The 27,547-nt window shown below is 37.3% G+C and overlaps 3 protein-coding genes across 5 annotated transcripts in view; 2 read left to right on the forward strand and 1 right to left on the reverse strand.

The window, feature by feature from the left end:
• The first annotated feature begins 2,484 nt into the window (after positions 1-2,484).
• Positions 2,485-11,030, forward strand: LOC139973439 (uncharacterized). 2 transcript variants are annotated; one of them, XM_071980124.1, is made up of 4 exons: positions 2,485-3,089; positions 3,723-4,847; positions 6,162-6,275; positions 7,702-11,030. In XM_071980124.1, exons 2-4 carry the CDS (start codon positions 3,809-3,811, stop codon positions 7,839-7,841), a joined length of 1,293 nt encoding a protein of 430 aa, XP_071836225.1. In that variant the 5' UTR covers positions 2,485-3,089; positions 3,723-3,808; the 3' UTR covers positions 7,842-11,030. The 2 variants fall into 2 exon arrangements, with proteins under 2 accessions (XP_071836225.1, XP_071836226.1); XM_071980125.1 differs by having other exon boundaries at positions 2,485-2,921.
• LOC139973440 (eukaryotic translation elongation factor 1 epsilon-1-like) lies at positions 8,695-22,705 on the reverse strand. Of its 2 annotated transcripts, none has more exons than XM_071980127.1 (6): positions 22,481-22,705; positions 21,190-21,390; positions 19,246-19,341; positions 14,756-14,815; positions 12,334-12,447; positions 8,695-11,131 (listed from the first exon to the last, which is right to left on the reverse strand). In XM_071980127.1, the coding sequence occupies exons 1-5, from the start codon at positions 22,571-22,573 to the stop codon at positions 12,361-12,363; spliced, it is 537 nt and encodes a 178-aa protein (XP_071836228.1). In that variant the 5' UTR covers positions 22,574-22,705; the 3' UTR covers positions 8,695-11,131; positions 12,334-12,360. The 2 variants fall into 2 exon arrangements, with proteins under 2 accessions (XP_071836228.1, XP_071836227.1); XM_071980126.1 differs by having other exon boundaries at positions 8,695-11,082; positions 22,481-22,703.
• Positions 22,706-24,543: 1,838 nt separating this feature from the next.
• The window catches only part of LOC139973309 (uncharacterized), an 11,650-nt gene continuing 8,646 nt past the window's right edge, over positions 24,544-27,547 (forward strand). The window contains exon 1 of the mRNA XM_071979903.1: positions 24,544-25,082. The gene's annotated coding sequence lies outside the window, so the exon portion shown is untranslated. The remainder of the gene's footprint in view (positions 25,083-27,547) is intronic.

Below are 27,547 nucleotides of genomic sequence, written 5' to 3' on the forward strand. Positions count from 1 at the left end.
GAAAGGGGGACACGTTCAGTCCTCCAGGGGTGTTGGGTACCCTCTCCTTTAAGAACATTTTGTGGACTGTACGGTGCATGCTTGGACGTAAAATGTTGCTAGATGTTGCAACTTTTGAAACAATAAAAGTTTGCGACTGTTTAGGTTGTACAGTATATACATGCTACATATTTATGCATCGTACACTTGCATGCCAGTGAGGGTGGTGTGGGAAGAGGGGGCTGAACCACTGATTTAATTAAAGCTTCGACTCCTCAGAAGCATAAGTGGTGGCGCCCCCTGAGCAATGGTATATTCCAAATTTAGGTTGTTCTTGTTAGAAAACCGCTACATATAGAGTGCGAGAATATATATTGTAAAATTTGGCGTTCGATAATAATTTCAGTTTCGCTAAATGCGGATTATTGCACAGCTCATATCAGTAAACCCTGCGGCACTTAAATGTAACCAGCAACGGTAAAAACCAAATCAAGACAAGTATGATGCATATCAAATTCAATATTTGTAACAATTAATTAAGTAGTTTTGTAAACAAATTATTCTTCTTCATGTTAGATTATATCAATATTTTTGAAGAAAAAAAACTTATCCTGTTAATAGTAGTATAATGATAATAATAACAATAAAAAAAATAGTATTAAAATGTTGTTTTAAATTCCATCGTCGTGACTAATGGTTCTCAAATCTTTCACTCATGAAAGACGATCGTTATCAAAATAACATTTTAACTCTTATCATGACTTCATTCTAATTGCTCAAATTTGACTGTTTCTATAATTACAATTGTAACAATGTCCTACATCATGTGCGTAACTAAATTATTATGTATTAAATTCAGTTGTCATGCACGAGCAGGGCCGGTTATCACAGCCTCGTCAGACTTGTACAACTTGATCAGTTCTTTGAAAATAGTCCAAAAGTACATGTCATGAACACATGCATGTTTTAATTGTTATATACTTTATCAAACAAGAAAGTACTTCGCCCTCCAAATAGGCAGCTTACACGCAGGACAATGTTTTGAAAATGTAGTCTTAGCCCCTAAATAAAATGCAGGTGTACCTCTCTCCCGCTCGCCTGAAACATTCATTGCCGGACACCTCTTGTAGTTTTAATAATCAAGATCTTAGTTAAATGTATATACGTAAGACATGCGATGTTGTTAACCGCAAACACATCTTATACATTTAGGTTTGTAGGAATATCCATGTTCGTTCGGTTATATACTACACAGCTTCTTTTTTTTCTTCTTTCCTTGATAATTCCTTGATAATTCCTTGATAATTCCTTTAATCGATATGTTTATTATGGTGTATTGCACACAAAAAAAATAATAATCTCGAGTGCTGTGATTCATTTTCGCTCCAAGCTCATACATTAGTGTGAATATTAACAAAGGAATTATCAAATATCGGCTCTTGTTGCCTGGCAATTAAGACACATGTGAGGTACCAACATAATAACTAGAAGAAAAAAAAATAATAATAGAAAAAAAGGACAGATTTCTACTAAAGTTTACACCCGCAAGAACATAGGTGAAAGGCTTTCATGTTATGTTCATCATGGAAGCTACACGATAAGCGTGAAACAAGGCCCCTTAGTCACCTTGAAAAGTTTAATAAATATCCCCATGTATATATTTATGATAAACTTGCAGGGGCCACCACACGTATAAATAAACCTGACTCGCCAAAAAAGAAAAAAAGAAAAAAAAGAAGAATGGTTATTTACAACGGATAGCATTTTTTCCATATGTTTTTTAGTAATTGCAGAAATGTAATATAGTTGACAAATGAGTTGTTTGTTCTTCTAAGCACCGGGGAATGCTTTTCACGTCAGATATTCAAGCTAGGCTATTTAAAAAGTACATCGGTAGGCCTATCATCTTTTCCGGAACCACCCACCCCTTTCAAGAATTTTGGAGCAGGGTGTTTGTAACTATATATTTAGCCTCGGACAGCTCTCACGTAAACTCTGGCCAAGCCGGAGCCGATGGGGGGGGGGGTGCGGTTGGGGGTGGGTGAAAAAACTAGGGCCAGAGTAACTAATTAGGGGACAAGGAGCAAAGTTATGGGAAAAGTTAAAAGTTTTTCCAATTTATATAGTATATTTCAGGGAAAATGAAGACTTAAAGAAGGGGACCCACTGATAAATAAGTTCCCCAGTGCCCTGTACCTGGCTGTCGATGCCACATTCCACGCGGATAAAGGCTTTCGAGATGTTGTTATATAAACGTAATTATCTACATTTGTCTAAAATCTTAATGTGATTAAATATGAAATGATTAGATGCGAAATTTAGTCACGGACGGTGTATATCTGGATTGCAAATTAAGACGACTCTTCTTAGTCTGCAATGCTTGGATATACTCATGCATATATTATTGCTGTAATGACGTATACTGTATACGGCATGTAGGTATATCATCGTTTGCAGTGCAAAACTTTAAAACTGATTAGTGTATATTATATATCGACATATGTTCAGGGGTACTGCAGCACCCCCATATTTTACCAATGAAGCCGCACCTGCTTGAACGACCAGCACCCCGACCGGATTAATGATCCTTGAACATCTACTGATTGACTCGGAGACGTCGAGAGCCAGGTAGGACCCCGTGAGGACAATTATGTACACTTCCCCCTTTTTGCACTTTACGTAGATCTTATATTTTCCCGATCCCTCCGTATTTTCCGAGCTATAAGAGTGACCGCGGCTGTAAACCCCTTCCCCCTAGCTCTCGTCTGACCTGGTATATATGTAGACTACAGTGTGAACTCCGTTTGTTTCATCGCTTCGGTGTGACAGTGGAGGTGTCGCTAATTATTTGTGCACATTTAGGAGATATCAATGATTCAAGGCTTACAAATGTAAATGACTAACAAGGACATTCTGGTTGTATATACCTCAGGAACCGAACAGTGAGTGTATCTTTTTAATTTCACAGTAGGCATGTAGCGTATAGGGTGCATGTTTAGTCTGTTGCCGTCGGCAATTTTACCACATTCATGTCTCATGAAAGTGAATCATACTTGATCGATTTTGAAACACGTACCTTCAGGATAAGGAATTTCACAACTCAACTTAAGGTAGCAATTTCATTCTGGAAGTTAGAATTAATGTTTGCAGTACTTGCTAAATAACTGTTAGTGTAAGTTGGTCTGATGCAACACCATGGATGATAGGCCTAGCCTACCTTATGCCTGGGCGATAGTCATATAGTTGGTTTATATCCAAATCAATGGCTTACCTATATCCCACTCTATGTCGTTACACGTTAAATCCACTGAAGAATTATACAAATTTCCGTGGTTAAATCCCACAGCAGTGTTAGGCTTATCATAAAAAACCATTGAAATATGTTTATGTATAGGCTTCGACTGTATTGTAGGCTAACATTAACAACTAACATTAACAACATCGGCCTAGGCTAAAGCCTAACTGGGCCTAACGTTAAACTAAGAAGGAGCTACCTGGCTCTTAGTAAGGGTCTAAGTACAATACAACTTTTAACACAGAAATATGTATAAATGCTGGTCTCTATTGAAACATTGCTGTGTGGTGTGATAGCCTATGAAGTATGTGGGTATGTTTGTATGGATGAACATTGTTGATTAATGTAATACTTGTTACTTTAATCACTCTGTTTTACTCTTAGTGACTATTTGTTTTGTAATGTGCAAAGTTGAGACTTGTTTATACTTTCTTTTCCTGTATATTAGATGCATCAGGACATACATACAGCGAGGTGAAGAGAAAAGTGGTTCCTTTTAAATTCAACAGATGATAATACAGCCCTTGGTTATAAATGTCTGCTTCAGCGAGATACACAGCTGTGAGGGGTTTCCTTGATGAAATTAATCGGAGAGCACTTGCAATGTTTGGAGAAAGTTTAAAGGACAAACAGCCATCTTGTTTACATGCTGGTGAATCACCTACAGCCCATGCAGCTAGTATATTTCTCAAGGAAGTAATCAACAATGCTCAAACTGACTTCAGTAATAAGTTGTCAGCACTGGCATCACTTGACCATCAACCATACTTTACAGGCGTGAATAAATTACAAGGTTCTGCTGAGCTCTCCGGAACCAACGATAATTTTCGTTACCATGAAGAAACAATAGCTTGCGATGATATGTCATCATTCATCTTCAGAAGACGGCCTTTAGAAAAACCAGCAAATTCTGATGCTGGGATAAAGTCACAACAAGCTCTTTGCTTAGGTGATTTAGATAAATGCACTGTCTCTCGAGATGTTGGAGGATCTCTTTTGTGTGATACTGAGGACTCACTCCTCACAAGTAACTGTCTCACCCGGAAAGGTAAAATAACTCATGATGATGGAAATCAACTTGAGGCTGACAAAAAAATTGGTCACAAAGAATTTACATGTCCACCCCATCTTCCAAATAACAATGAACTGCATAGTCTAAGTGAAATCCCCACAGTATCATTCCAGCTAGCCAGAGAAGTACTTGATGATAATTCCCAAGGAAATGAAGTAAATTCCAATACTTTTTCTTCTCAAAATACAAGCTGCATAGCACAATGTCTGGACAAATCTGATGAGAGTAAAAGTTCACTCATTGGGCATCAGGTCCCCTATTCTTCTGATTTAGATAATGCAGCTGAAATTCATGCTTGTGATATTGTCGATAACCATGGAGGCATTCGCAGTGGGTCAGAGGAGAAGGAGGTTGGACTGGAAACGAACTCAAACAAATTTAGTCCAATGGAAGAGTTGGAAAGAGGTTTGGATGAAGTAGATCAAGAGGTTCCAGTTGCAGGAGAAATCAGCGCTAACCACGAAGGCAATACCTCCCTCTACGATTTGAACATTTCAAGTGGTAAGCATTTTCATATGGGAAAAGGTAAATGCAATTATGATATATAACACAATGTGTTATGAGCTATTTACTTCTCTCAACAGAAAAAAAAGGATTCTGAATGTACCAAACTGGTGGGGTAATTCATCACTAGTCCTACACGATTTCCAATCAGTGCTTTCAAATGTCCCAACTACAATCTGAAAATGTTTATTTTTATACAAAGACTTTCAATGAACAAACATTTTCCTGACACTTCATAATAATTATGAATACATCACATTATTTATCAGCATGTACACTGATATGTACTGTAATCATCCCTAAGATAGGGTGACCAGACAGTCTGGGGACAGTCCCCGGACAGTCTGGGGACAGTCCCCGGACAGTCTGGGGACAGTCCCCGAAATTCATGCACCAGATTAAGAGTGTCCTCAACATTGTCCCTGGATTTCATGAACTTTCACTGATCATTCACAAATTTGTGAACGGTCCAGAATTTTTTTTAATGAAAAAAAAAAACAATGAAAAAAATGCTTGTTACTGGAGAATGTACTTTACAGAAATGTGGGACATTGACCATCAGTCCCTTAAAATGTAAAGTGTCCATAAATACCCCACCCCTTGATATCAACATGTCATGTCCCTGGAATTTCTGAAAATATTTGGTCAACATACCCTAAGGCCACTGTAGAAAACTTGCCGTGGCTGCTTATATTGCACGTTTGCAAACTGCCAGAAATACTGAATCCATTCCCTGATCACACACTTAAGATATTCATGAAGAATTCTACCCCTATGTGCAAGGTGGGAAGGAGATAGCTAGAGTACTATATTAGGCTTAAACAACCACCAGTAGAAGTTCCTAAAACAAATTCCCTGCATTGCTCATCTATATATGTTATGTGTTCATATTAGTTTTGAAGAGTTGGAAACCAAGTTTGCCAAAAAAAAATAACAGCATACTTTGCAAGATGAAATGCATTTGAGGCAAGAGATATTATGCAGGAACTTAGCAAGCACAATATACTGATAAATAACTGAATTAAACCTGTTAGGATTTCTCATACTCTTCCATTCATGCTTATTAAATAGTAATATCACTATTCTCTCCTCATTTACATTTTGATAACGTTATTAATAAACACAATGAAACTATGATTTACAAGTTATGAAAAACCACTGAAAAAAATTTGCGGCATACATATTTCATGCAACATACAGGTCAATTAATAGTTTAGTCACTGCAATTTAGCAAATGATATTGAAATTCATCAGTTCTAAGATGTACAGTTAGTTCGGAACCATTGAATCATTCTCTTTTTCCTTCTGAAGATGAGCCCACAGAAGTGACTGACCCTTTAACTTGTGTTGCGACTAGTGATGTCAAAAGTCGCAAGCTTCCCTTGTCCTACCAAGTTTTCTCTACAACATCGGGTGGCAACGAAGGTAAATTATGCTTTTTTTCAGTAAACTGACTAACGGATCGTGATGTTGTCTACGTACAGTAGCTCACATATTTGTAGATACTAAAACTACCTAAAATATGCATACACTAGTCCCCAAAAATGTCAAAACACTCCCTATTGTTACTCCCACCTAGGACAAGAGTGAAGGGGAGGGAGGGAGTGTGGAAAGATAGTCTACCCTCTCAGTAACGAATAATAAAACTCTTAGAAAATCTTGTATCAGAGATGTTAATAGGTTGACCATTGCTTGTCCTTTCTTAATTTAAGAGGGGGGGGGGGGTGGGGGAGGAGGTTTTGAGCAGGAATAAATCAACTGACACAATAGTTAGTGCCTGTTCTTCTTTCCCCTATGGTGCCTAAGATTCTCGTCTCTGCAATGTCAGAAGCCCAATTTCTAAAATTTCTCGTGTTTTTCAGTATAACCATGCCGCATCATGAATATTGAACTGTGAACTAATTTGCACTTAAGTCATGTATATAATATAAATGTAATTTATATATCTGATTATTGCTCGAACACTCCAAAAAGTCTGATACAAGTATTTTAGTGTACATTGCTTCATTCGCACAACCATTACAAAATGGCCAAACTTTTTCGAGGGGGGGGGAGGGGCGAGGGAAGTATTTCATAATAATGTACTTGCAGTTTCCACCTAGCAATACTGACAAAAAGTCAATGCAGGCCATTTGCTGTGGTCATTGCTTTGTTATGTGTATAAAGAAACTGTACAAAATTGGGATTCAATTATAAAAACTATCAGTCAGGATTCACCTAGTATGGGTTTTGCATTGGTCAAATCTGGAACATGTGCTATTAAACTTTCACCAATAATAAAGAAAAGAATTATATTAAAAAAAAAAAAAAGTGTATTAGCAAATATAATTAATCATTTAGGGCAAGGGTTCTGAGCCTTGGGTGCTAACAACCCCCTTAACAACCCCCTAGGGCTGCAAGGCAAAGCTCAGTAATTTTCAGTAAGTTCTATATTTAAGGGATGATTGTGACAGAATCTGTTACAAGCTGGAACACACATTATCAAGTACATTTACGACAACATGGCCATTTAATGTCCACTAGCAAAGTTTAGTTAAATTCCAAAATTTAGCACTAAAATGTTGACATATTTAATCTTTGTTTGTTATGTTTTAATTGATTACTGATGTGCACCACTTTGTGCAGTCTTTGGTCCCTACATTGCACCAAAGTGCACTGGCTTTACATGGTCTCTACCCCTGGATTCCAACAAGGACCCTAAGCTGGGCCCTGGACCCCATGCCTTATATACTAAACATTCATCCACAACTGATGAAGGGTGTTTGCAAGTTCTTTTTCACTTGACCAAGGGGTGCGAGAAAGTGGAAAAGGTTTTAGAGACACCGTCTAACAAATTGATGTTTTCTCTCAGAGGGCAAACTAGCTGCTGCTGAAAACCCGAGGAGAATCCATCCAATACCAGTCTGCCACAGACAGCGAAGAGTTGGACTATCGCGAAACCAAAGAGTTCGTCCTTTGCACTTTAAACGGCTGAAGATGACGGAAGAATAATAGAAGAGCCATTAAGAAAAGGGACGGTCCAGACCAGACTGACCAAAGCAAAGGTGTCCACTTCAAATGTTGTTATCTTGAAAGCAGTGCAAAGGAAATAAACGCAAATTCATCCAGGCTGCTTAAAATATATTTCCTTTTTTTCATCAGACAGTAATAAATTTCACCTGAAGTATTCTTGTAAAGAGGCAATGTTTATGTTTGGACAAATGTTTACATCTCCCAGTCCACAGTGTATTCACACAAATCAATAGTACACTATTAAAAAAAACACACACAGACACACACAGTACAAGTGAAATGTTACTCTAACAGACAATAGTTCACCAACAGTAGTAACATGTATATGTCTGTACGCATTTCCTTTGCAATTGCTTTTAAAAGCTTCTTTGAAGTTACATGAAGATGAAAGTAAATTGTACCTCTTTATAGATATTTTATCCGAATTTATAACGTCTGGTCTTCACTTATGGCTGTCACTTGAGACGTTAATGCTACCAAAACCCAGACACTCTCCTAATATGTTTAGTATGAACCAATGATAAAGTAAGGTGACACCTTAATAACATCAATTTTAGGAACTTTTGGCAAAGTCCATGTTTTCTCAGTTAAATCCATTTGCAGAAATAACAAGCTTCAAAGTTTTACATAAAACCCTAACATGCCAACGATAAAATGAAGGCTTCCGCTAACATTAAGGGACCTATTCGAACCGGAGAAGAAAATTAGGGAAATTTATTGTGCACAGCTTCATCTCTTTTTTGTCTTTCACAAAATGTGATGACAAAATATCATTTGAAATGAACTCTTTTCGAATTTTACTGTTTTCTATTTTTCTACAAACAGTTCAGGTAGAGCAAATGTTTGATCTCAGTTGTTAATTAATTGCATGAATGACACTTTGCTTCGAACTTAATTCAAATAAATTTCTGGATGAGTTTTTGATAATTAAATCCCATACCAAGATAGTCCATTTATCTTGACAAGTCAAGTCTTACATCAAAATAGAGAAGAAACAGTTGAACTTTTTGAAGTTTCCCAATTTGGCTCACATTTGGTTAATACTGATGTGAAATAGATTCTGGTTTACGCCATGTGGAAAACTGAACACTTAGTACTTCATCACGGCCCTGATTACACACCGTTTTGTGGAAAAGGAGGGATTTTGAGTTATAATTGGTAGGATTTGGTTAAATATGTTATTTTGAGAAAGTCTGCTACATCATACATACATCAAAGGATATATGCATACATACACACGTATACACATTCCTAGATATGTACGTAACAACATATTAAACATACCTGCATACGTACCACCATACATACTGATATATATATTGGTCACTCTCCACCAGACCAAGCTATATGAAGCTGGCAGTTACAACAATAATTTTAATTTTAGTCTCTGTATAATATTTTATAAATCTAACTTGACAATAATGGGAACTATCTTCAAAGCGGAACATATCTTGCTTTTGATGGAGACCTCATAGAAAGAGATTTTGCGAATGAACAACTTATACTTTCAAATGATTGGATGAATTCTTCCTTTGTTTTTGTTTACATTTACATCAAATGACCCAAGGTGTTACTTATACTGTTAAGAACTTACAACTTATCTACAAAGAAATCTCACTGACTTTTTTGTAACAGTGATTTTACAAAAATGGAAAGATTACCTTACTTCATTCCTGTGTTATAATCCATTGCTTTGTGCGTTATTCATGTTTGTGATAAAGGGTATTGTTATAACTTGCAAACTGAAAAAGAAAATGAATGTTTTTTTGTTACTTTCATTATTACAGTTATAAAGTTATATTTGCCTTCTTGTTGCATTATTTGAAGAAAAGTTAAGAGTTTGTTGTTCATACCACTGAAGAATTTCAATCAGATGAGGCATTCCCTGTCTACAATGAGAGAATAATTTAGCATTTAGCAATTTTCCATAGCAATTTTGAGTTTGGTTGACATGAATTTAATGAATTAACTAAGTTTCTGTGTTCAAACACTGCCACACATCTTTTCACATGTACAACTATTTTGTGTGTGCTTGGTACCACATCAGATGTATCCTGAATGTTATGGTTGTTTTATTGATTACTTTGAAAAAGTAAATTTCCAGAAAAATTAAAAACGAAGGTACAAACAGTTCTTGTTTTTGTTTTGTTTTTATCTCAAAGTCTATTTTTACTTTATTTTCTTTCAATTTAACATTTCTTGCAATGAATGGCAATTTTCATTGCCCTATAGAAATGTTTTCCAATGGTCAGAAAATTTATTTAAATTTTTACATAATACTTATTTCCATAAAAGAACCTGAGGGTTCTCATAATTTCATATGCCTTGTTTTAATGTCACCAGAATGCTTACCATTAAAGAAGAATATTAAAAAGTTTTGAAAGATTAACTAGGATTAAATTAAGTCGCTATAGAGATATTCTAAGCCTGTTATTTATCACATTGACACTGTCGTACTAATTGTGTGCATTTTTAAGTTATACATAACAAAGTCACATTAGTCCCATTAATTCTAGAGGGCTCCTAAATTTTGAAGATGACTACAATATTACAGCAAGGCTTAAAAGAGACCTTAGAATTTTTAATACCTCAATTGTCACCTGTTGAAAATGATTAATAAAAGAATTCTGCACTTTTTCAGAGATTAATACTTTAAAAAGCAAAACATAAAAAGAGAGAAAAAATGAAAAGAAGGCTTCTTGTAGATGATGTCGGGGCTCACAAAAGCAAGCTTCAAATTTCCTAACAATGCTACTGCTCCCCTACTACAATAGCTGCTACAAGAGGTAAATTTTTGCTTCCAATCAACACCAACGGCTAGAAATTGGAAGGTTTGGCAGGTTTTAAAAGAGCATTGTAAAGTTGGGTGGACTCTTCTGCCCATGTTTGGACAGTTAACAAAATGTTTCTGCACAGCATGATGTACTAAACCAGTCAAAGCGAGGGACTAGGGGGGGTAGTTCCAATATTACAATTACAAAATGCTTCTGTAAAACACAAGCCACATTTTTTTGTTTTGGTGATGTTGATAACACATCTCTCAACATGGTCATACAGGTCGGTCACCTTCAACTTGTCACACAAATCCATCGTTTCGTGTTAACGACCACTCAAAACAAGATGGGAGTTTTCGTTTCTACTCTCACAACAACTTTTCTACTTCCCTTTTCCAAACGGAGTTTCAGTTCAAATTTCTTGGCTCCCTGTAGTGTCTCTTCATCTGAAAACATTGAAAGGGAAACAAGTCTGAAGTTTGGTTTCAGTTATATCTAGGAAAGCAAAAAATAATGAAATAGAATTATGACATATAACCTACTCCCCATTTTCTACTTCATTTTTATGATTCAAGTTTGGGCCAGTGATAACTTTTATATACAGGGCACATTTCTAAGGATTTTTATTCTGATTGACCCCCCCTACCATCGCCCTCCCCCCCCCCCAGACAACCAGGCATTACATTTTGTGTACATTGTAGGAGAGAATTGAAGGTTTGGTGAACAGAGCACAAGCTTTGATGGTGATACCAAGTTATCATGTGACCTACTTTGCGGTATTTAGTTGCAATCTGAATTTGATGTAAACATTGGTTTTGTGGCATACAACCTCCACCGCTGATTTTGATTGTCCCAACAGAAATTTTGGTCGTCTCGGACGACCAAACTACCATAAAAAAGTAGCCCTGTTATAACTTTGACAGGTAGAAAGAAAAAGCAAATTTTTTGTGGTTTTTCCTGCCATGTTACCACATAAGCCAAAAAGAGACGAATGTTGTGCAATTAGTTTCACGACAGATAGTTAATACTTTTCAAAGAATTTCTCTTCTTATAACAAACAACCACCTCTTAACCAATGACCCCTTTGAGACTTTTACAGCACAGGCACAAGGCCGACTTGATGATCAATTGTACCTATATGGTTTGAGAAACAAAACTGTGTAGCAAGCATTCAGAACATGGGTCTAGATTGAAATGGGATCTGAGCGAAACTGAAATTTTAAGGGTTACGATCAGAATTCTCCCTGAACTTGTCTCTTGATACTTATCACTAACTCGAGAAATGTGGTCACATCTAGTATTACCCATGGAGTTGGAATCCAGCCAGCGGATTTAAGCTGACCCCACTGAGCAGACAAACTTTGATGTGATCTAGGAGGTGCAGAAGGGGGGTGCATGGTGGGGGGGGTAAACAACCTTGAACCTCCCTCGATGTGTATTTTGCACTTGTGTTTACAGTTTGGGTCCTTGAACAATGAAAATCAATAACACAGTATTGTTTGCACTGCTTCTTATGGGTGCAAACATTTTTTTAATGCTAACCTCAGCTGGTCACCTTCAATTGACTGAGTAATGAATTTTCCATTTACAACACAGTACTTCAACAGGGATGTTATTAAAATACACGACACCTTTACATGACAATGTGAAGCATTTACTTTCCTCGTCAAACCGATCTAATATTGAGCGTAACATACCTCATATGGAATGCTTGGTAGGCCAATCTAATGTTCCGATACACCTTCGTAAAGATAATTTAAAGAAAATGGCAGTATTGGGTAGAACTCTTCCAGTTTAGCGACTCTTTGAACCTTTGGAAAAGAAGGAAAATGCGAGAAAAAAAGAATTAAATACCATATATATGATAAATGATAATTTAGGGTACACAGTTTACCAGATTTACCACAGAGTGTAGGCTAGTGTTATTGCTATACAAACTCTTTCTTTCCATTTGCTAAGACAAAAATGATTTTTATCTGACTTCTTATATTATAAAGATGATTGTACAATACTCAGTCTGTGTATAGCAGTCCAGTTTCAATATGCATCATAGTCAAAGCCAGACAACTCTGTGACATACACTGGTCTGTGTGCATCTGTACAGATTTCATATACACCATTAGAGCACTTGTGTTAACAATCATATGGTGGCTAGTCAAATGAAGCTGGTGCATATCTTGTTGATGTTTTTAGATTAAACCAAAACATCCGTGTACCATACACAGGTCTGTGTACAGCTGTAGGAGATTTCATGTACACAATGGGATACTTTAACTGGACAGTGGGAGGTCAAACCTAAAACAACTCTGTGACATAACACTGGTCTGTGTAAATCTGTACAGGTTCCATGTATGCAATGGAACTCTGTACATCCAGACTAAGTTTGGTCAAATGCAAACATCTCTGTACCATACACATCTGTGTACCATCTGCACAGATCCCATGTATGCAATGGAACTCTGTACATACAAACTGTTTGATGAAACGTAGACAAGCCTCACCGTACCCAAATCAGCTGTACAGGGACCATGTACACAATATGACTCTGTGTCTGGACTGTGTTTGGTCAAACTGAAGCAAAGCTGTACCATACACAGGTCAGTGTACAGCTGTAGGAGATTTCATGTACACAATGGGATACTTTAACTGGACAGTGGGAGGTCAAACCTAAATAACTCTGTGACATACACTGGTCTGTGTAAATCTGTACAGATTCCAGGTGCACAATGGAACTCTGTACATCCAGACTGTTTGGTTAAATGCAACATCTCCGTACATTCAGACTGTGTTTGATGAAACCCAGGCAAGTCTTACCATACCCAAATCTTTGAACAACTGTACAGGTTCCAGGTGCACAATGGAACTCTGTACATCCAGACTATGTTTGGTCAAACGCAAACATCTCTGTACCATACACATCTGTGTACCATCTGTACAGATCCCATGTATGCAATGGAACTCTGTACATACAAACTGTTTGATGAAACGCAGACAAGCCTCACCATACCCAAATCAGCTGTACAGGGACCATGTACACAATATGACTCTGTGTCTGGACTGTGTTTGGTCAAACTGAAGCAAAGCTGTACTATACACAGGTCTGTGTACAGCTGTAGGAGATTTCATGTACACAATGGGATACTTTAACTGGACAGTGGGAGGTCAAACCCAAAACAACTATGTAACATGCACTGGTCTGGGTAAATCTGTACAGATTCCATGTATGCAATGGAACTCTGTACATTCAGACTGTGGTTGATGAAACCCAGGCAAGTCTTACCCATACCCAAATCTTTGAACAGCTGTACAGGGGCCATGTTCACAATAGGGGGTCTGCCCGATATTCATAAGGTCCGCTATTCATAAGGGTCATTGTTCATAAGGTTCCTATTATGAATAACGAGCCCTTTTCACCATTATGAATATGGAACCCTTTTACCAATTATGAACAACGAACCTTTTTCACCATTATGAATATCAAACCCTTTTACCAATTATAAACAACAAACCTTTTTTTTTCCATTATGAATAACGAACCTTATGAACAATGAACCTTTTTGCTCATTATGAATAGCGAACCTTATGAACAATGAACCTTATGGATGATGACCCTTATGAACAATGAACCTTATGAATATAGAACCTTATGAATATCGGGCTGTCACCCACAATAAGACTATACACAGGTTTGTGTACAGCTGAACAGATCCCATGTATGCTATATATTATGATGTTTGATAAAGCCAAACAGTACCATATCATACAAAGGCATGTCTATGTACAATATGGGGCTTTTATCATGATAGCCGATCAAAACCAAAACAAGCCTGTACCATACACAGGCCCGTGTGCAGCCATACAGCCTCAACACAAACTACTATTATTATTGACCAAACGTCTAATAAGGGTCTCATATCTTGAGATGTCAAAAATTTTGCAACGTATTATGCATAGTTTGGACAAATGACAGCCTAACAAACGAAGAAAGGACAACTCAGGGTTGTTCTTAAATCAAGCTTATCCAGAGTAAACAAATACATCATGAAGTATTAAGCTGTTACAAAGGGAAAAAAAACAGGTTGTCTTTGTTCTTGGAAAACAATGGCACTTCCTACTTACGTTATTAAACCATCTTGACAGATGGAGGTACTTTTCTTTCTCTTGTAGTGTCAGCTGATTCTGCAAAAACAATCAAAAAGAAAAGTGAAAAAAAAAACAGTGACACATGTAATTAGCCACCTTGAAGGTAATTTAAATTTCCCTTTGTTTATCATCCAGGACTATTCTCTTTAAAACCTAAACTCTTGCATAACTAATTGAACAAGGAAACAGGAAACTTTCTCAAATGTTATCAAAATTCTATGTCAACAAATGGCTTCGCTCGCTCCCAGCGTTTTCACAATTGTCTGAAGCTCAGTTAATATAAATGCAAATATACTTCTTTCCCTCGTGAAAACCCTCACTTCACGATGACGGGATTTTCCCCATTATCTGACACCTCACGTTTCTGTTACTGCGAGGGGATTTAGTTTATCACCTTATCGCATGGAAAATGGTAGGCAAATGTAGGCAACTATACACACACAATAGCAGTTCGTCGGTATGCAGAACCACAGTACATCATTAGCAATACCTATAAACCTCCAAGAAAACTGAAAAAATTCCCTGAGGCTACCAGCCTCAAAGCATGTCATTGCATTTCATTTTGCTGAATTCTGTAAAATTACCAGATGTTAACGTATTTCTCGGATTTAGAGGAGAGACAAACACAGCCATCGTTATTGGTCTGCGTGTGATTAAAAACAAGCTAAGAACGATCTTATTAAATCCATTTGGGAGATGTCACAGATTTAATATTCCTTTCACACACACAAAGTTGAATACTTCAATGGTCAAGGCTACTGTACATTTGACAATATCGAGCGACATGTGCTTGTCATGTGTGTGGGTTTTGTTTCTACGATGTTTATTTTCTGTCGTGAAGATGGGATTTGAAACATTGAATCTATTGACATGACCTAAATGATGTCATTTGGTTTCATTTTCGACAGTTCGACCATGTTTATCATTCTATCTTGGAAATGTTCCTTGATCCTAGTGGCACTATGACATCAGAGATTTACAAAATGGCATCTACCAGACATGACTTTCTAATCTAAGGCATCTCCCAAAATGGGTAAGATATTTCTTTTTTGGGGTCAACTTGAGGTAGTTTGTTGTTCTTCACGAGGGCCTCTGTCATACAAGTTAAGATGATGGCTGGGTTTGTGTCCACTTTGACAAAAAACTTTTTCTGTGAATAATATTAAAAGGAGAAGCAAACCCAACCATCTCTATGTGATAAAACAAAAACAAAGAGCTCAAATAACTCCTGCTCTGTTCAAGAGATATCATGGCCTGTCCAGTTTTGTAACAACGGCCCACCTGGCACTATGGTGCCTTGCTTAGTGGAATATTAAAGGTGTTGTATGTCAACACCCAATATCATAATATTCATGCACACATGTATGTACCAGCTATAAACCAACAACTGTATTTCAAGGTTGGATACAATCTGATTTAAGGTTGTGGAATTATTGCAACTTTAAAATTTCAGCCCCTCCCTTAAAAAAAAATTGGGCCAATAAAAATTTGCACCTAAATGGTCAAAATGGCTCAAAACTCTATTTACCCCCAAAAATTGAACCCGAAAAATGTGGGGAAAAATGTGGGCCCAAATGGTCCCAAAAATATTGCCCAAAAAATATGGGCCAAAAGAATGTGTCCTAAAAAAACATTTGAAGTGGAAATAAAATTAGTGCCCATCCGGCCCAAAAATGGGCCAGGAATTGTTCGGGGCCCAGATGGTGCCCAAGAAAATTAGGTCTACATGTAATAGCTACTAACCAATAACTGTATGCCAAGTTTGGCTACAATCCAACTTCCAGAGATATTTACAATGTAAAGATTTTGACATTTGACCCCAATAACTTCATTAATATTCATAACCTCAGCACCAAAAATGATAGGGCACACCTTCCTCACTACAATACAGGTACATCTACATAGCAAGTATGACAAATATCCATCACTCCGCAAGCAAAAGTCACAGACGCACACACACACACACAAACACGCCAACATGACTGCATAGGAATCCTTTGCTTCCAACAAGGAACCAAAATGTGTACTTTTTTGTTTCAAAAAGAATTGTCACAGGAAAAGGGTGAGAGATAGCTTTATTATACATCGAGCTTCACTTCCTGTCCAGAAACAGGATGAAATGATGTTTTTCTATGTCTCGTGTGACTTTCAGTTTCATTTCTTGTGCATTTTCATAGCATTGGTTAACCTGTTTTTTTTATTGTGGCTGGTTTACAAGCTGAGGATGTACACGGGACTCTGCAGATCCATGCCACACCCCCACAACTGTTTATCACTTCGAAGGCAAAGGCTGTGGTGGATGAGCTTTACTCTGACCTGGGACACTTAATTTCCTGAACATTCCATCTAAGTTTACTAGCCGGGTATTTCCCAGTCGACACAGGCTGAATGATACAGTAACAGTAAAAAGGCTGTACCATTCACTATTAATGAGATAAACTCATGTATAGATCTGTGGTAATAGAAACACCTACATGGTTATCATAAAAAATTAAAAATAAATCCATACAGTATCGCTTGCATCTTACACATAGAGTACTTGCTTATTATTACACATGAAAACACAGGTTTCGACAATGAAAACACCACACTTGAATTGTTTATGTCATTTTGCTGATATCATACACAGAGAAGGTTTGTTTTGTAAACCTCACAGGAACAAGGAAAAGAACAAGGTCTCTATCATTTCCCATTCTGATATATTCTTAAAGTGGGTATAAAAAGTAATCGCATTTTCAAAAACATCCCCAATGACAAACAAACCGACAAATTCACAAGGAGATCCGGGTCATGACATTGACACGAGCAGGCACGTGGATGTGTCATTTACTCATTTCTATGATAAAATATATCGCTAGCGAATATCATTGTCATAATCATTCAAAGAACAATTTCCTGCGTTGTTTCACCAAGTCGCATTAACTTGACACATGGCAAATAATCTTGTCATATTTAGAAGCTTTTCCACTGACAGTCTTTTAAGTTGTCCTTCAGATGGGATCCAGACAGATTACAGCGTTAAGGAACATTTTAAAGGGTAGGCATGGACCATTTCACAACACCCATGGACAGAAAATCGGTTACAGATCGGCCGCTAATAGAGGTACATGGAGACGGCCACAATTGATAAACTTATGACACAAAGAATTGTTTTCTATATTTCTCTGGTGGAATTGGTGACTTTCAATGACACATCAAAACTATTGCTTAAAACCTTGTACTGTAGAAGAGACAGGTAACTTATGTGTGTGATATGAATGGCTCAATACAAACCAATGTGAATATCTGTGCTTTCATTCTTGTCTGATCTGTGGTAAAATTGTAATACAACCACAAAGCCAACAGGCTTAGTGATCTCCCTTGTCACATTTTACATTTAAAGTTACTCTGAATGCAGAATTTTCTATCTTTTCCTGTTTACCTTGAATGACACAGATAAAAGAGTTCTGGTATTCACTGTGGAAGGTCTAAACACCTAAAAGTGTGATGTTTGCAGGCTTCTACCTATTGTTATCCCAAACGACCTTTCACCTTTATGAAATGAAACAGATTTCTTACACCTGGTGGACCCAGACCCTCAGTATGAAGACAAACCACCACATACTTTGAGTCATAGTGTTTTACAAGGATTTCATACTATGACCCCAGGTGATGTCAGTTAACCTTTGACCTCCTCAAAACACATCACCAGTCTAGTACTTAGTAAAGTGGATCAATATGCCAAGACCAAAGTTCATCCAAGCTTCACATTTGAATTTACCTGTTTAGACTTTGACATCTGATGACCTTTAATCTCCACAGATAACAACAGGGTTCTTGTACTCATGAAGGTGCAGCCACACACCAAGTATGAAGGTGAACCAAAATGTGCTATTACACCATCTACTCTTTACAATGTTTTCAGACACCAACCCATTACCTCAAACGACCTTTGACCTCTAAAAATATTAGAGACCTTGTACTTACTAAGATGGATCCAAAAACCAGGTCTTCATTTCATCCAAGCTTTAGTTTGGACTTAGCTTATTTACAGAGTTTTCATATTCAGAGTTGAATCATTTCAAAATTCTCCACACTGGATCCAGAAAATTTTGTTAGACTTTCAGTCAGGTTTTCAAGTAAGTTCATGGCTGTCTGCTTTATTTTATTTTTAAGTTAAATTTTTATTTTTTGGCCCACTGTGTTTATTTTATTTTCTTTTGTGTATCCCCCCCATCTTTCCTGGCAATAAGATACTTCATGTCATTCTTCAACCCTTCAAACCTTAGAAAACTACGGAAAGAGAAACTTTCTTCATAAAGAGAAAGTCTTTGTATCTCTTTTATCTGTACTTAATGTATTGCTAATTCATTCAATGTAAGTTTAAAGAGACATATTCAAAATCAAGGTGGAAACCTTAGGCCTACAGTTACTACTTACAATATTACAATAAAATGCTTTTTGCCTTTCTGCAGCTTATTACTTACAAAAGTTGCAAACAGCCCGAAATATAACACAAGATCAGCGACAGTTAGAGAGCTGGTTACGAAATAGACTCTGCTTTCCAGGAATGAATTCAGCTCCTATGGAAACAGAAAAGGAACACTTAATCATCATAATATAAGAATTTTGTAAAGCGCTTTTATCCAGTTAGAAAAACTGCTCAGAAGCACTGCAGGAGCAAAGTACCCAAAATGGACACAACAGTTATCAAACAAATGGATACGCATTCATGAATAAGAACGTCTTGAGTTCTTTTTGGAAAGTTGACACATGTTGACACATGGTGTTAAATAGTGTCCAATAACCCCCCCCCCCCCTCCTGAGCAAAAAACAAACAAAAAACACATTACCACGATTACATACTGAGGATGTAAATAGAGTGGATTGCGAATCTATTTCAACTACATCATGTCACACAAATTCCAAATTGATGAATCATTATACTAAGTTTAGATGGGCTACAGCTAAATGTAAAAAAAAATATCATAAATGCAATGCCGTTATTGTCTGGTAGTTCTGTTAACTCTTGTACATCAGAAGGATTATACATGATAGATTAGAGGATGTCAAATGGCTCCTGGTTACACTCGAGTGTCCACTGGTTCCACTGAAAAGCAGGACCAGGAACCGGGGCCCACTTTTCACAGTCCATCAGTGGCTGGTCCAAATAGCCAGAATTTCAACCCTGTATGTTTAGCTTATACCATATCATGCTTGCTAACGTGTTAAGCAGGACCAGGAACCAGGGCCCACTTTTCACAGTCCATCAGCCCCTGGTCTGAACAGCCTGAATTTTCAGCCCTGTTTATCAATTATGTCAACTTTACACAACATTATACTTTGTTACAATGATGCCAAGTTAAAAGACCAAACTAGGGTATTTCTGAAAGTTGTGCACCATGAATATCTCTATTTCAACTAATATCACACCACAGCCTTCTCCAGTCCAAACTGGACCCGGTATGGAAGGACCATACCCACCCCCTCTATGAGCTACTTCATAGTAGTCAGATGTCCAGAGGCAGTGGCAGGTTGAGACTTCCTTGTCTCAAAACCAATAGATACAGAGATTCTTTCATACCCCATGCAATTAAGCTTTTCAATGAGGTTTTGTTACGTTGACTCTCATATATTGACTTTTTCTTATTTTTCTTACTGTCTTATTGTACAATATACACATCTATTTTTGTAACATTTTCATTGTTTTATGAGCGAGTGCCTGAATTTCCCGTTGGGATCAAAAAAGTTTTACTAACTCTCTTATCTGATACCAAACTGAAAATTTGGTCCACAGAAAGTACTGAAAATGGCCAACCCTACAGTATAAATGATCCCTAGATTGCACTATTCCATCACCCCTCACCTGTTGGTTCCTTTCTGAGGTGATAGCAGAGCTTTGAAAGGACCTAAAGCAAAACTGTCATAGTCTTTAAGAACAGTTTATCAACATTGCCCTCAAAAAGCTCAGCATACCAAAATGAGTATTATAATAGTGTTAACACTACCTTCCTGGAAGGTTTTTACTATTCTAAATAATTTCAGGCTACATGAACCAGGTCAAATTATGATATCGACTATATAAGGTACGATGGGAAGAAAAAAACTGATCAGTTTTGTTTTTTTCCTACTATATTTGAGGACAATATGAATGACTTTGAAGTCTTCACCTGAACCTATTAGAAATGTTACGTAGTCGGTGTGTAAAAAGTACAGATTGGTGCATTTATTCGAGTCCAACTTTGCCTACTGAGCTTGTAGGGTAACCGATAACCATATTTATCAGAGCCGTTTTCAATCCTTATTTTTAAATTAACTTATTGTAATCCTGGATACAATTAGCAATTTCATGTAGAATTCACACCAAAAGTGCAGTTCACTGACCACTTCCCTCCTTTTTTAATTTCATGCTTGCTACAAACGTACTGTACCTTCAACACTGTCGTGACATCCTTCTCATTTAAACATCTGTCAACAATCGTCACCCTGTACTGTAACCATTGTTGAATCTGGGCTTTGGTCATGTGGCAGGACCCTCCGTGTAAAGATGGCTGTTCTGAGTTCTGAACTAAGAAGCTTGCAATTGATGCTAGGCCACATACTGTTTGACCATTGTGTACCAGTTGTGTCACCTTTGTGGAGAAAAAATAAAAATTGAGGAAAGAAGAAGATAAAAATGATCCACATTGATTAATTTGGTTGAAAATAACACAGAAATATCACAGGTAGGTGCAAAGAGAAAAGCTAATAGACTGTTGTTTGTTTCCAAGGGGATGCAGGACTAAAAAATGCTGTAATGAAATGGTCCATTAGGCTAAGGAATGTCACCTTCACTTAAAAACTAAAATCTGTGGAAATTTATTGCTACTGTACCTTTTGGGTTGTATCAATTGAAAATAGGATGTGATCTACAAGTGACAAAGTGTGCATTGTAAGTGGCTAAAAACTGGGTACCGTCCTCCCACCCACCCCACCCTCCACACGCTCCTCATAATCTCTCCAACCAGGGAGGTTATATATCACTGAAGGTTCCATAACTCAGTTAGTAGAGCATAAGACTTCTATTCCTTTGGTGGCTCTTTTCAATCTTTTGGGCCAAAAGTATTTTTACTCATTGACATTGCATAAATCTAAACAAATGGTTGTAAATGCATACCTAGGTGCAGATATCACAGAAATTTATCTAGGGTCAATTAATCTAAGGTAGTCCTTAGTGGACTGTTGTTCTAATCTTAATATAGGCTACTGTAACACTAACAATGAAAATGACAACACAGTCATCTAAACTGTAGCCTGTCCTAATTGTGAACAAATCTCCAAGTAACATTAATTCAAATAAAGATAGGGATGTGAAGTGTCTTTCTGGGAGCAATTTTAGTAAAAGAAAATGCTAAAATAGGTAGTAAGCTAGGCCAAAGGTAAGTAGGCTAGTCTATGCCTAAATGGAAGAATCTGACTTGGGAAGATGGAACTTGATCCCATGAGGAATGCTCTGCAGGGCGAAGTTCAAGATGTCTGTGGCCCCTTCTTTATGTCAGAAGATTGATATGGATCCCGCGTACAAGCTAGGTCTAACAAATCAAGGATTACACCTCAAGCTTGCTAAAGATCTTATCGTAGGCATATACGTAGTAAGCTATTGCTAATCACTGAAATACGTACACTGGGATTTAGCAAATTAACATTGATACCTCTTTCGCGAAATAACAGCTGGTTACTTACCCCAGACTTTTTATCGAATTTGCATTTACAATTCTTCAAGTTAAAATATCTAGCCAGCGCTTTGACGTCGTTATCTATTCGATTTGGAGCCATAGTACAGTCTTTACCGACAAAGCTCAATTTCAAACGTAACCAAGTTAAAACTTCAAAATGGTATCGCACTGCTTGCAGGTACCCTCTATGATTGTAATGTGATGCAATATTCAGCTCTAGCGTAGCACATACGCGTACCGTAAGCATGAATACAAGCAGTCGGAGTAATGGGGAATCGCGTCCTCTCTCTTGGTCAGTAAACGTGAAATCAAATTCGAACACAGTTCTACGAAAGTTGGTCTGACCCATGAACGCACGTATGGCAAGCCATTTTAACATTTAATCGGGGATTTTAGATATCTGAAATTGTGTCAGATTTTTATTTTATTTCAGGTATCTAAAAATTAAACTCAAGATATCTAAACTTGAATTCGAGATATCTAAATTCTATTTCAGATATCTGAAATTGAGTTCGAGATATCTGAATAAGAATTTCAGATATCTCAAATTCTCTGGTATTTCGAGATGTCTGAAATTTAGTTTAAGATATTTTCAACTTTTTGTAGATATCTTAAATAAATTGGAGATACATGGACTTTTGTTTGAGATATCTGAAATTATTTCGAGATATCTCAAATTCCTGATTAAATGTTAAACGGCTTTCCATACGCACGAACAAGAATCATTGTTTTTTTTTACGAACTGCTAATAAAACAGAACTGGGCTTTAAATATTTACAACCACGCATACTATAAGTTGAAAGTTGAAAGTTGCTTTCCAATGTGCGAATAAATGGATAAAGCACATCAGGAAACGTATATCTTGTTCTAGAAGTAATTTTACCTCTATGATGTTTATTCAATCTAAAATGTAACACTTGAAATCCATTCCACCATAATGCAATGTAATACAGTTAGCTAGGCATACAATTGCAGTAGGCCCTTTGCAACTCGTTCTACTGTGTAGGACAGCACTTTAGGACAGCATGTCACTGTATAGTATAGGCCTATATGTTAGTGTACTGTAAAGTATATTGTAAACATCTATAAAAATGTAAAATCAAGGATGATCTTCTCAACAAGTACATGTAAGCATGTTGACTTTAAACTTTGTTCTTTGAATACCACATTCTACTTGTTCTTTTCCATCAAAGTCTTTGCTATTCTTCTTGCCTCTTTTCACTCTCGTTTACTGCTCTTCTGTCTCCTCCCCCTCCCCCTGTCCCCCTCCCCTTCTTCTTCGCTTTTCTATATGTCTTTCTTCCCCCCTCTGGATTTGATTTTAGTGTTTCATTGCTTCATATTTCTACATGGTCACTAGCTGATATAACAGCCTTGCTGTTTTACTATAGTGCCCTTCATATGTTAACCTTCCTACTGTAATGTTATATTGTACAAATTTATCTTCGTACAAACATATGAGAAATAAACTTGAATTGAAATTGAAAATAACATTGAAAGGACATCGATCAGTATTGGCCCTGCAGCTTTGAAGGGTTTTCAAGTTTTCAAGAGTACTATTATAAGAGGCTCTGAACCTCCGATTTATTGCCGCCTATCGAGCATCATTCAATTATTAGACTATGAAACATAAATGTGTGGACAACTATAAGTGCAGGAGTGGCCATGTAAAATGCTTGTTGAAGTTCGAACATGGGTGACCATTATCAGAATTTCTAGCATATTTGAGGCTAGTACTGATGATCTCTTAACTTCAGAACAAGTCCTGAAGTGAAGTTACAATAATTATGTCAATGTGATCCTGTGCTCTTAAACACGCTTTTGATTTATTGAGATTTTTTAAATGAAAGTTAGAAATTTGCAACCCATTGAGCACGCCATTTTCACGTCAGTTTCTGTCATCATACTATAGGTTATGGGTTTATGGGGAACCGGCGATAGGCTATTAATGAGTTTGGTAGTAAACGGCAAATATGTTTTGTATCTTGGTTTGATTTTATCTTGGTATGATTTTAAAGGGTCATAGCTATTTCATGGGCAGTTTCAGTATCGGAAATTGATTAAGTTATCTATACATCGTATTGGAAACGTGTGCATGGTCGTGCTTGTAATTGTCAGAATCGAATTAGATTGTTCTTATCTTACGGTGATAATCTAACAATTAGTTCTTGTTTTAATGACTTGATCATAAATACAATTATAATAGCTTCGCTTTTAATATTTTTTATCTATTTTGTAAAGACTCGTGTATACATTGAAGTATATACATGAACGAAACAGTGAAACACTCATTTACATTCAACGGAAATGATAGCAGCGATCCATTCGGTTTAGATACTATATATGTCTTATTTAGTTGCACGAGAGTTTCCTTGTTTTTTCGGAAATTCACATAGTGTTGTTGCGATGCGCCTATAAGGAAGCTGTTATATGTAAATACAAATCCATGCGTTTGTGTAAACTCTCACAGCGAAAGGTATACAATGGAAAAGCACCGCAATCTGACATGACTGTGTTCGTGGCCGGTATACTTCTACATGCAGATAGGGGACTTGGGTAGTAAATATTCTGCTTTCAAAGGCACTAAATATTACAGAGTTTTGATTCAGGTAAGTTTAACGTCATTTACATGTATCAATGAAGCAGATGTTTGGGAAACTGCCGTTTCAAACATTACATATTAGAAGTTTAGTTGATATCTTACCTGTTAATGTAACTTATTAATCGGTTTGAATTAAACCATATGCTGAATGTTATAGATTAAGCCTGAGTATTCTTAGACTATATGATCAGCCATAAGTGACATGGTACAGCTAAGGTGTGTGTATCGGGAGGGGGAAGGGGGAGGGGTGGTTAAACCTCCCATGGACCGATTAAGTTTTGGTATGGGCAAGAACCTTTATGAAATGTCTTCCTGTCTTATCATTCTTTACCGACTGCATGTTACAAATACCCCAACTGAACTTTTGACCGGCCCGACAGTGACGTTAGAGGCAGGCGATGGAGGAGGGGGGAGGGGTAGCCACGGGCCCCTTGCGCACGCCACTGTTGGCCAATGGGCCTAGCTACATATTGATCAGGTTACTAACTCAATCTTTATATAGTGCTACGGCTGCACTGCTTTCATCTTTTAACCGGTAACTGTAAAGTGGTTTTTTAAAACCTATACATGTGCATGGTGTTAAATGAAGCCTCAGAACGTCTTCCACAATGTTTACATTAGATGTTGAATAAATGAATAGTTAAAGCGAATATTGGCACTTGTAAGCAACTACATAGATGGTCTTGGTATCATATATAGGTTGATAATAAGGCATGGGTGGTCAGAGGTATAGGGTCTTACGGTACTGGGCGGTGTGGGATGGGGGTGGGGTGGGGGTGGGTATACGGATTTCTGGAAGGAAGCATGTACGCATGTCTAATATTTGGAAACTTAAGAACAACTGTTTGTGCTTGGAAGGAGTCTGAAATTTGCTGGGACCCACCAATACAAGTTACACTTATTTTAAATTTGGGAAAATCCACCCAACATCTCCCCTCCGTCAGTAGCTATACATTTCAAATCTGAGAAAGGTTCTTGTAAGCCTAGAAAAGGAATTGCTTCAGTTTCCCAAGATCATTTTAAACATAGATCATACATGATTTCATTTCCCACCCATGTAATTTGAAGTCGGTTCTTGGTGGCCCAGGGGTTTGTTAACCTTCTCACGCCCCCCCCCCCACCCCCTTCCAATTCATTAAATGATCATGGCAACAACAGTCTATAACATTTGCATATATGCAATTTGTGCCATTAAAGGGGTGTGAAGACTCGCGCAAAAAGAAACGTCTAATGCCGGTAATCTGACCTAGTTTCGAATGGGGTGTAACAGAAGTGTTAGACACCACCATAGAAAATAAAATGCACACACAGCTTACTACCATCGGTAATGAGACACTAGTGTACGTTCAGTGCATGCAGCTGCGGTCAATGCCTACAGCACAGTGTACGAACAATACAGCGATGGACATCTCATGTCCAGGTAAATATAACAAGGTATCACGTTTCATTACTGTATTGTCTGCATTTTGTAGCGACAAGAACAAAACGTCACTTGCAAGCAACGGAAAGTTAACTTTTTCAGATGGCCGCACGCGGTTTGGGGCGAGTCTTCAATGCCTTTAAGTCTCACAAAGTGGAGACTCTACCACGCCACCTCACTCTACCCATAACAATGTGTGACATATAGGTATTCAATTTTTAAGATGAACGACTCCCTCATTAATTTGGCCTATAATAAACGATACTCTGAGGGGAAAACGTGAGGCCTAGTACTAGTGCTTCTATAATGCTATTCCGGTTTTCAAGATATTCACAATTAAAATATACTACATCTCCTAGGAATGATCCTTTAAGGTTAGAGTAATGTCAACGTCGGGTCCTCCTCAGTGCAGACCTAAATGTTAATGTCAGTCCAATGTTTCATAAATTCTAATAAATCAATCAAAACTTGTTTATTTGAACTTGATAATAAACAAAACATCACCCCTGGAAGACTGAAAGGGTGACCTTTGGAATTAATTGCAAAAATGTTACTTGAGGTTATAAAAGCTGTTACATCTGAGGATCCTAGTGGACTGTGTGGTAGACTGAAAAGTCCAGTCGCTTTAGTTGATGAGACCCAGCTGTTTATAGGTCATTCCTCATAAATTAATATTTGATACAGAGAAAGAGAAAGAGAAGTTGGACTTTTATGGCGTTGCTGTTTTTTACGGTTTATAACGTATCAAACTAAATTGTACGTCTAAAGTTGTCCTTTAAGAAGTATGTTTTTTTTTGTCTTCAATATACTAGACCATCGGAGAACTTGAGCAAGACGAAACTGGCATAATGCCTACTAGACCGATAGGAGACTTGATCAAGCCTAAATGTGACGTCACATTGTCACTACACAGTGCTCACAGTTTGAAAGCTTTTCTCCCATCGTCATATACTGGATATAATTTGCAAATGATCACATTGCATTGTGTTATTTGTTGTTGAAATACATGATGCTCAAATTACCTTAATAGGGAAACGTTGTCACGAGCAAAA

Source organism: Apostichopus japonicus, chromosome 9, assembly GCF_037975245.1.
Source record: "Apostichopus japonicus isolate 1M-3 chromosome 9, ASM3797524v1, whole genome shotgun sequence".
NCBI classification, from domain to species: domain Eukaryota; kingdom Metazoa; phylum Echinodermata; class Holothuroidea; order Aspidochirotida; family Stichopodidae; genus Apostichopus; species Apostichopus japonicus.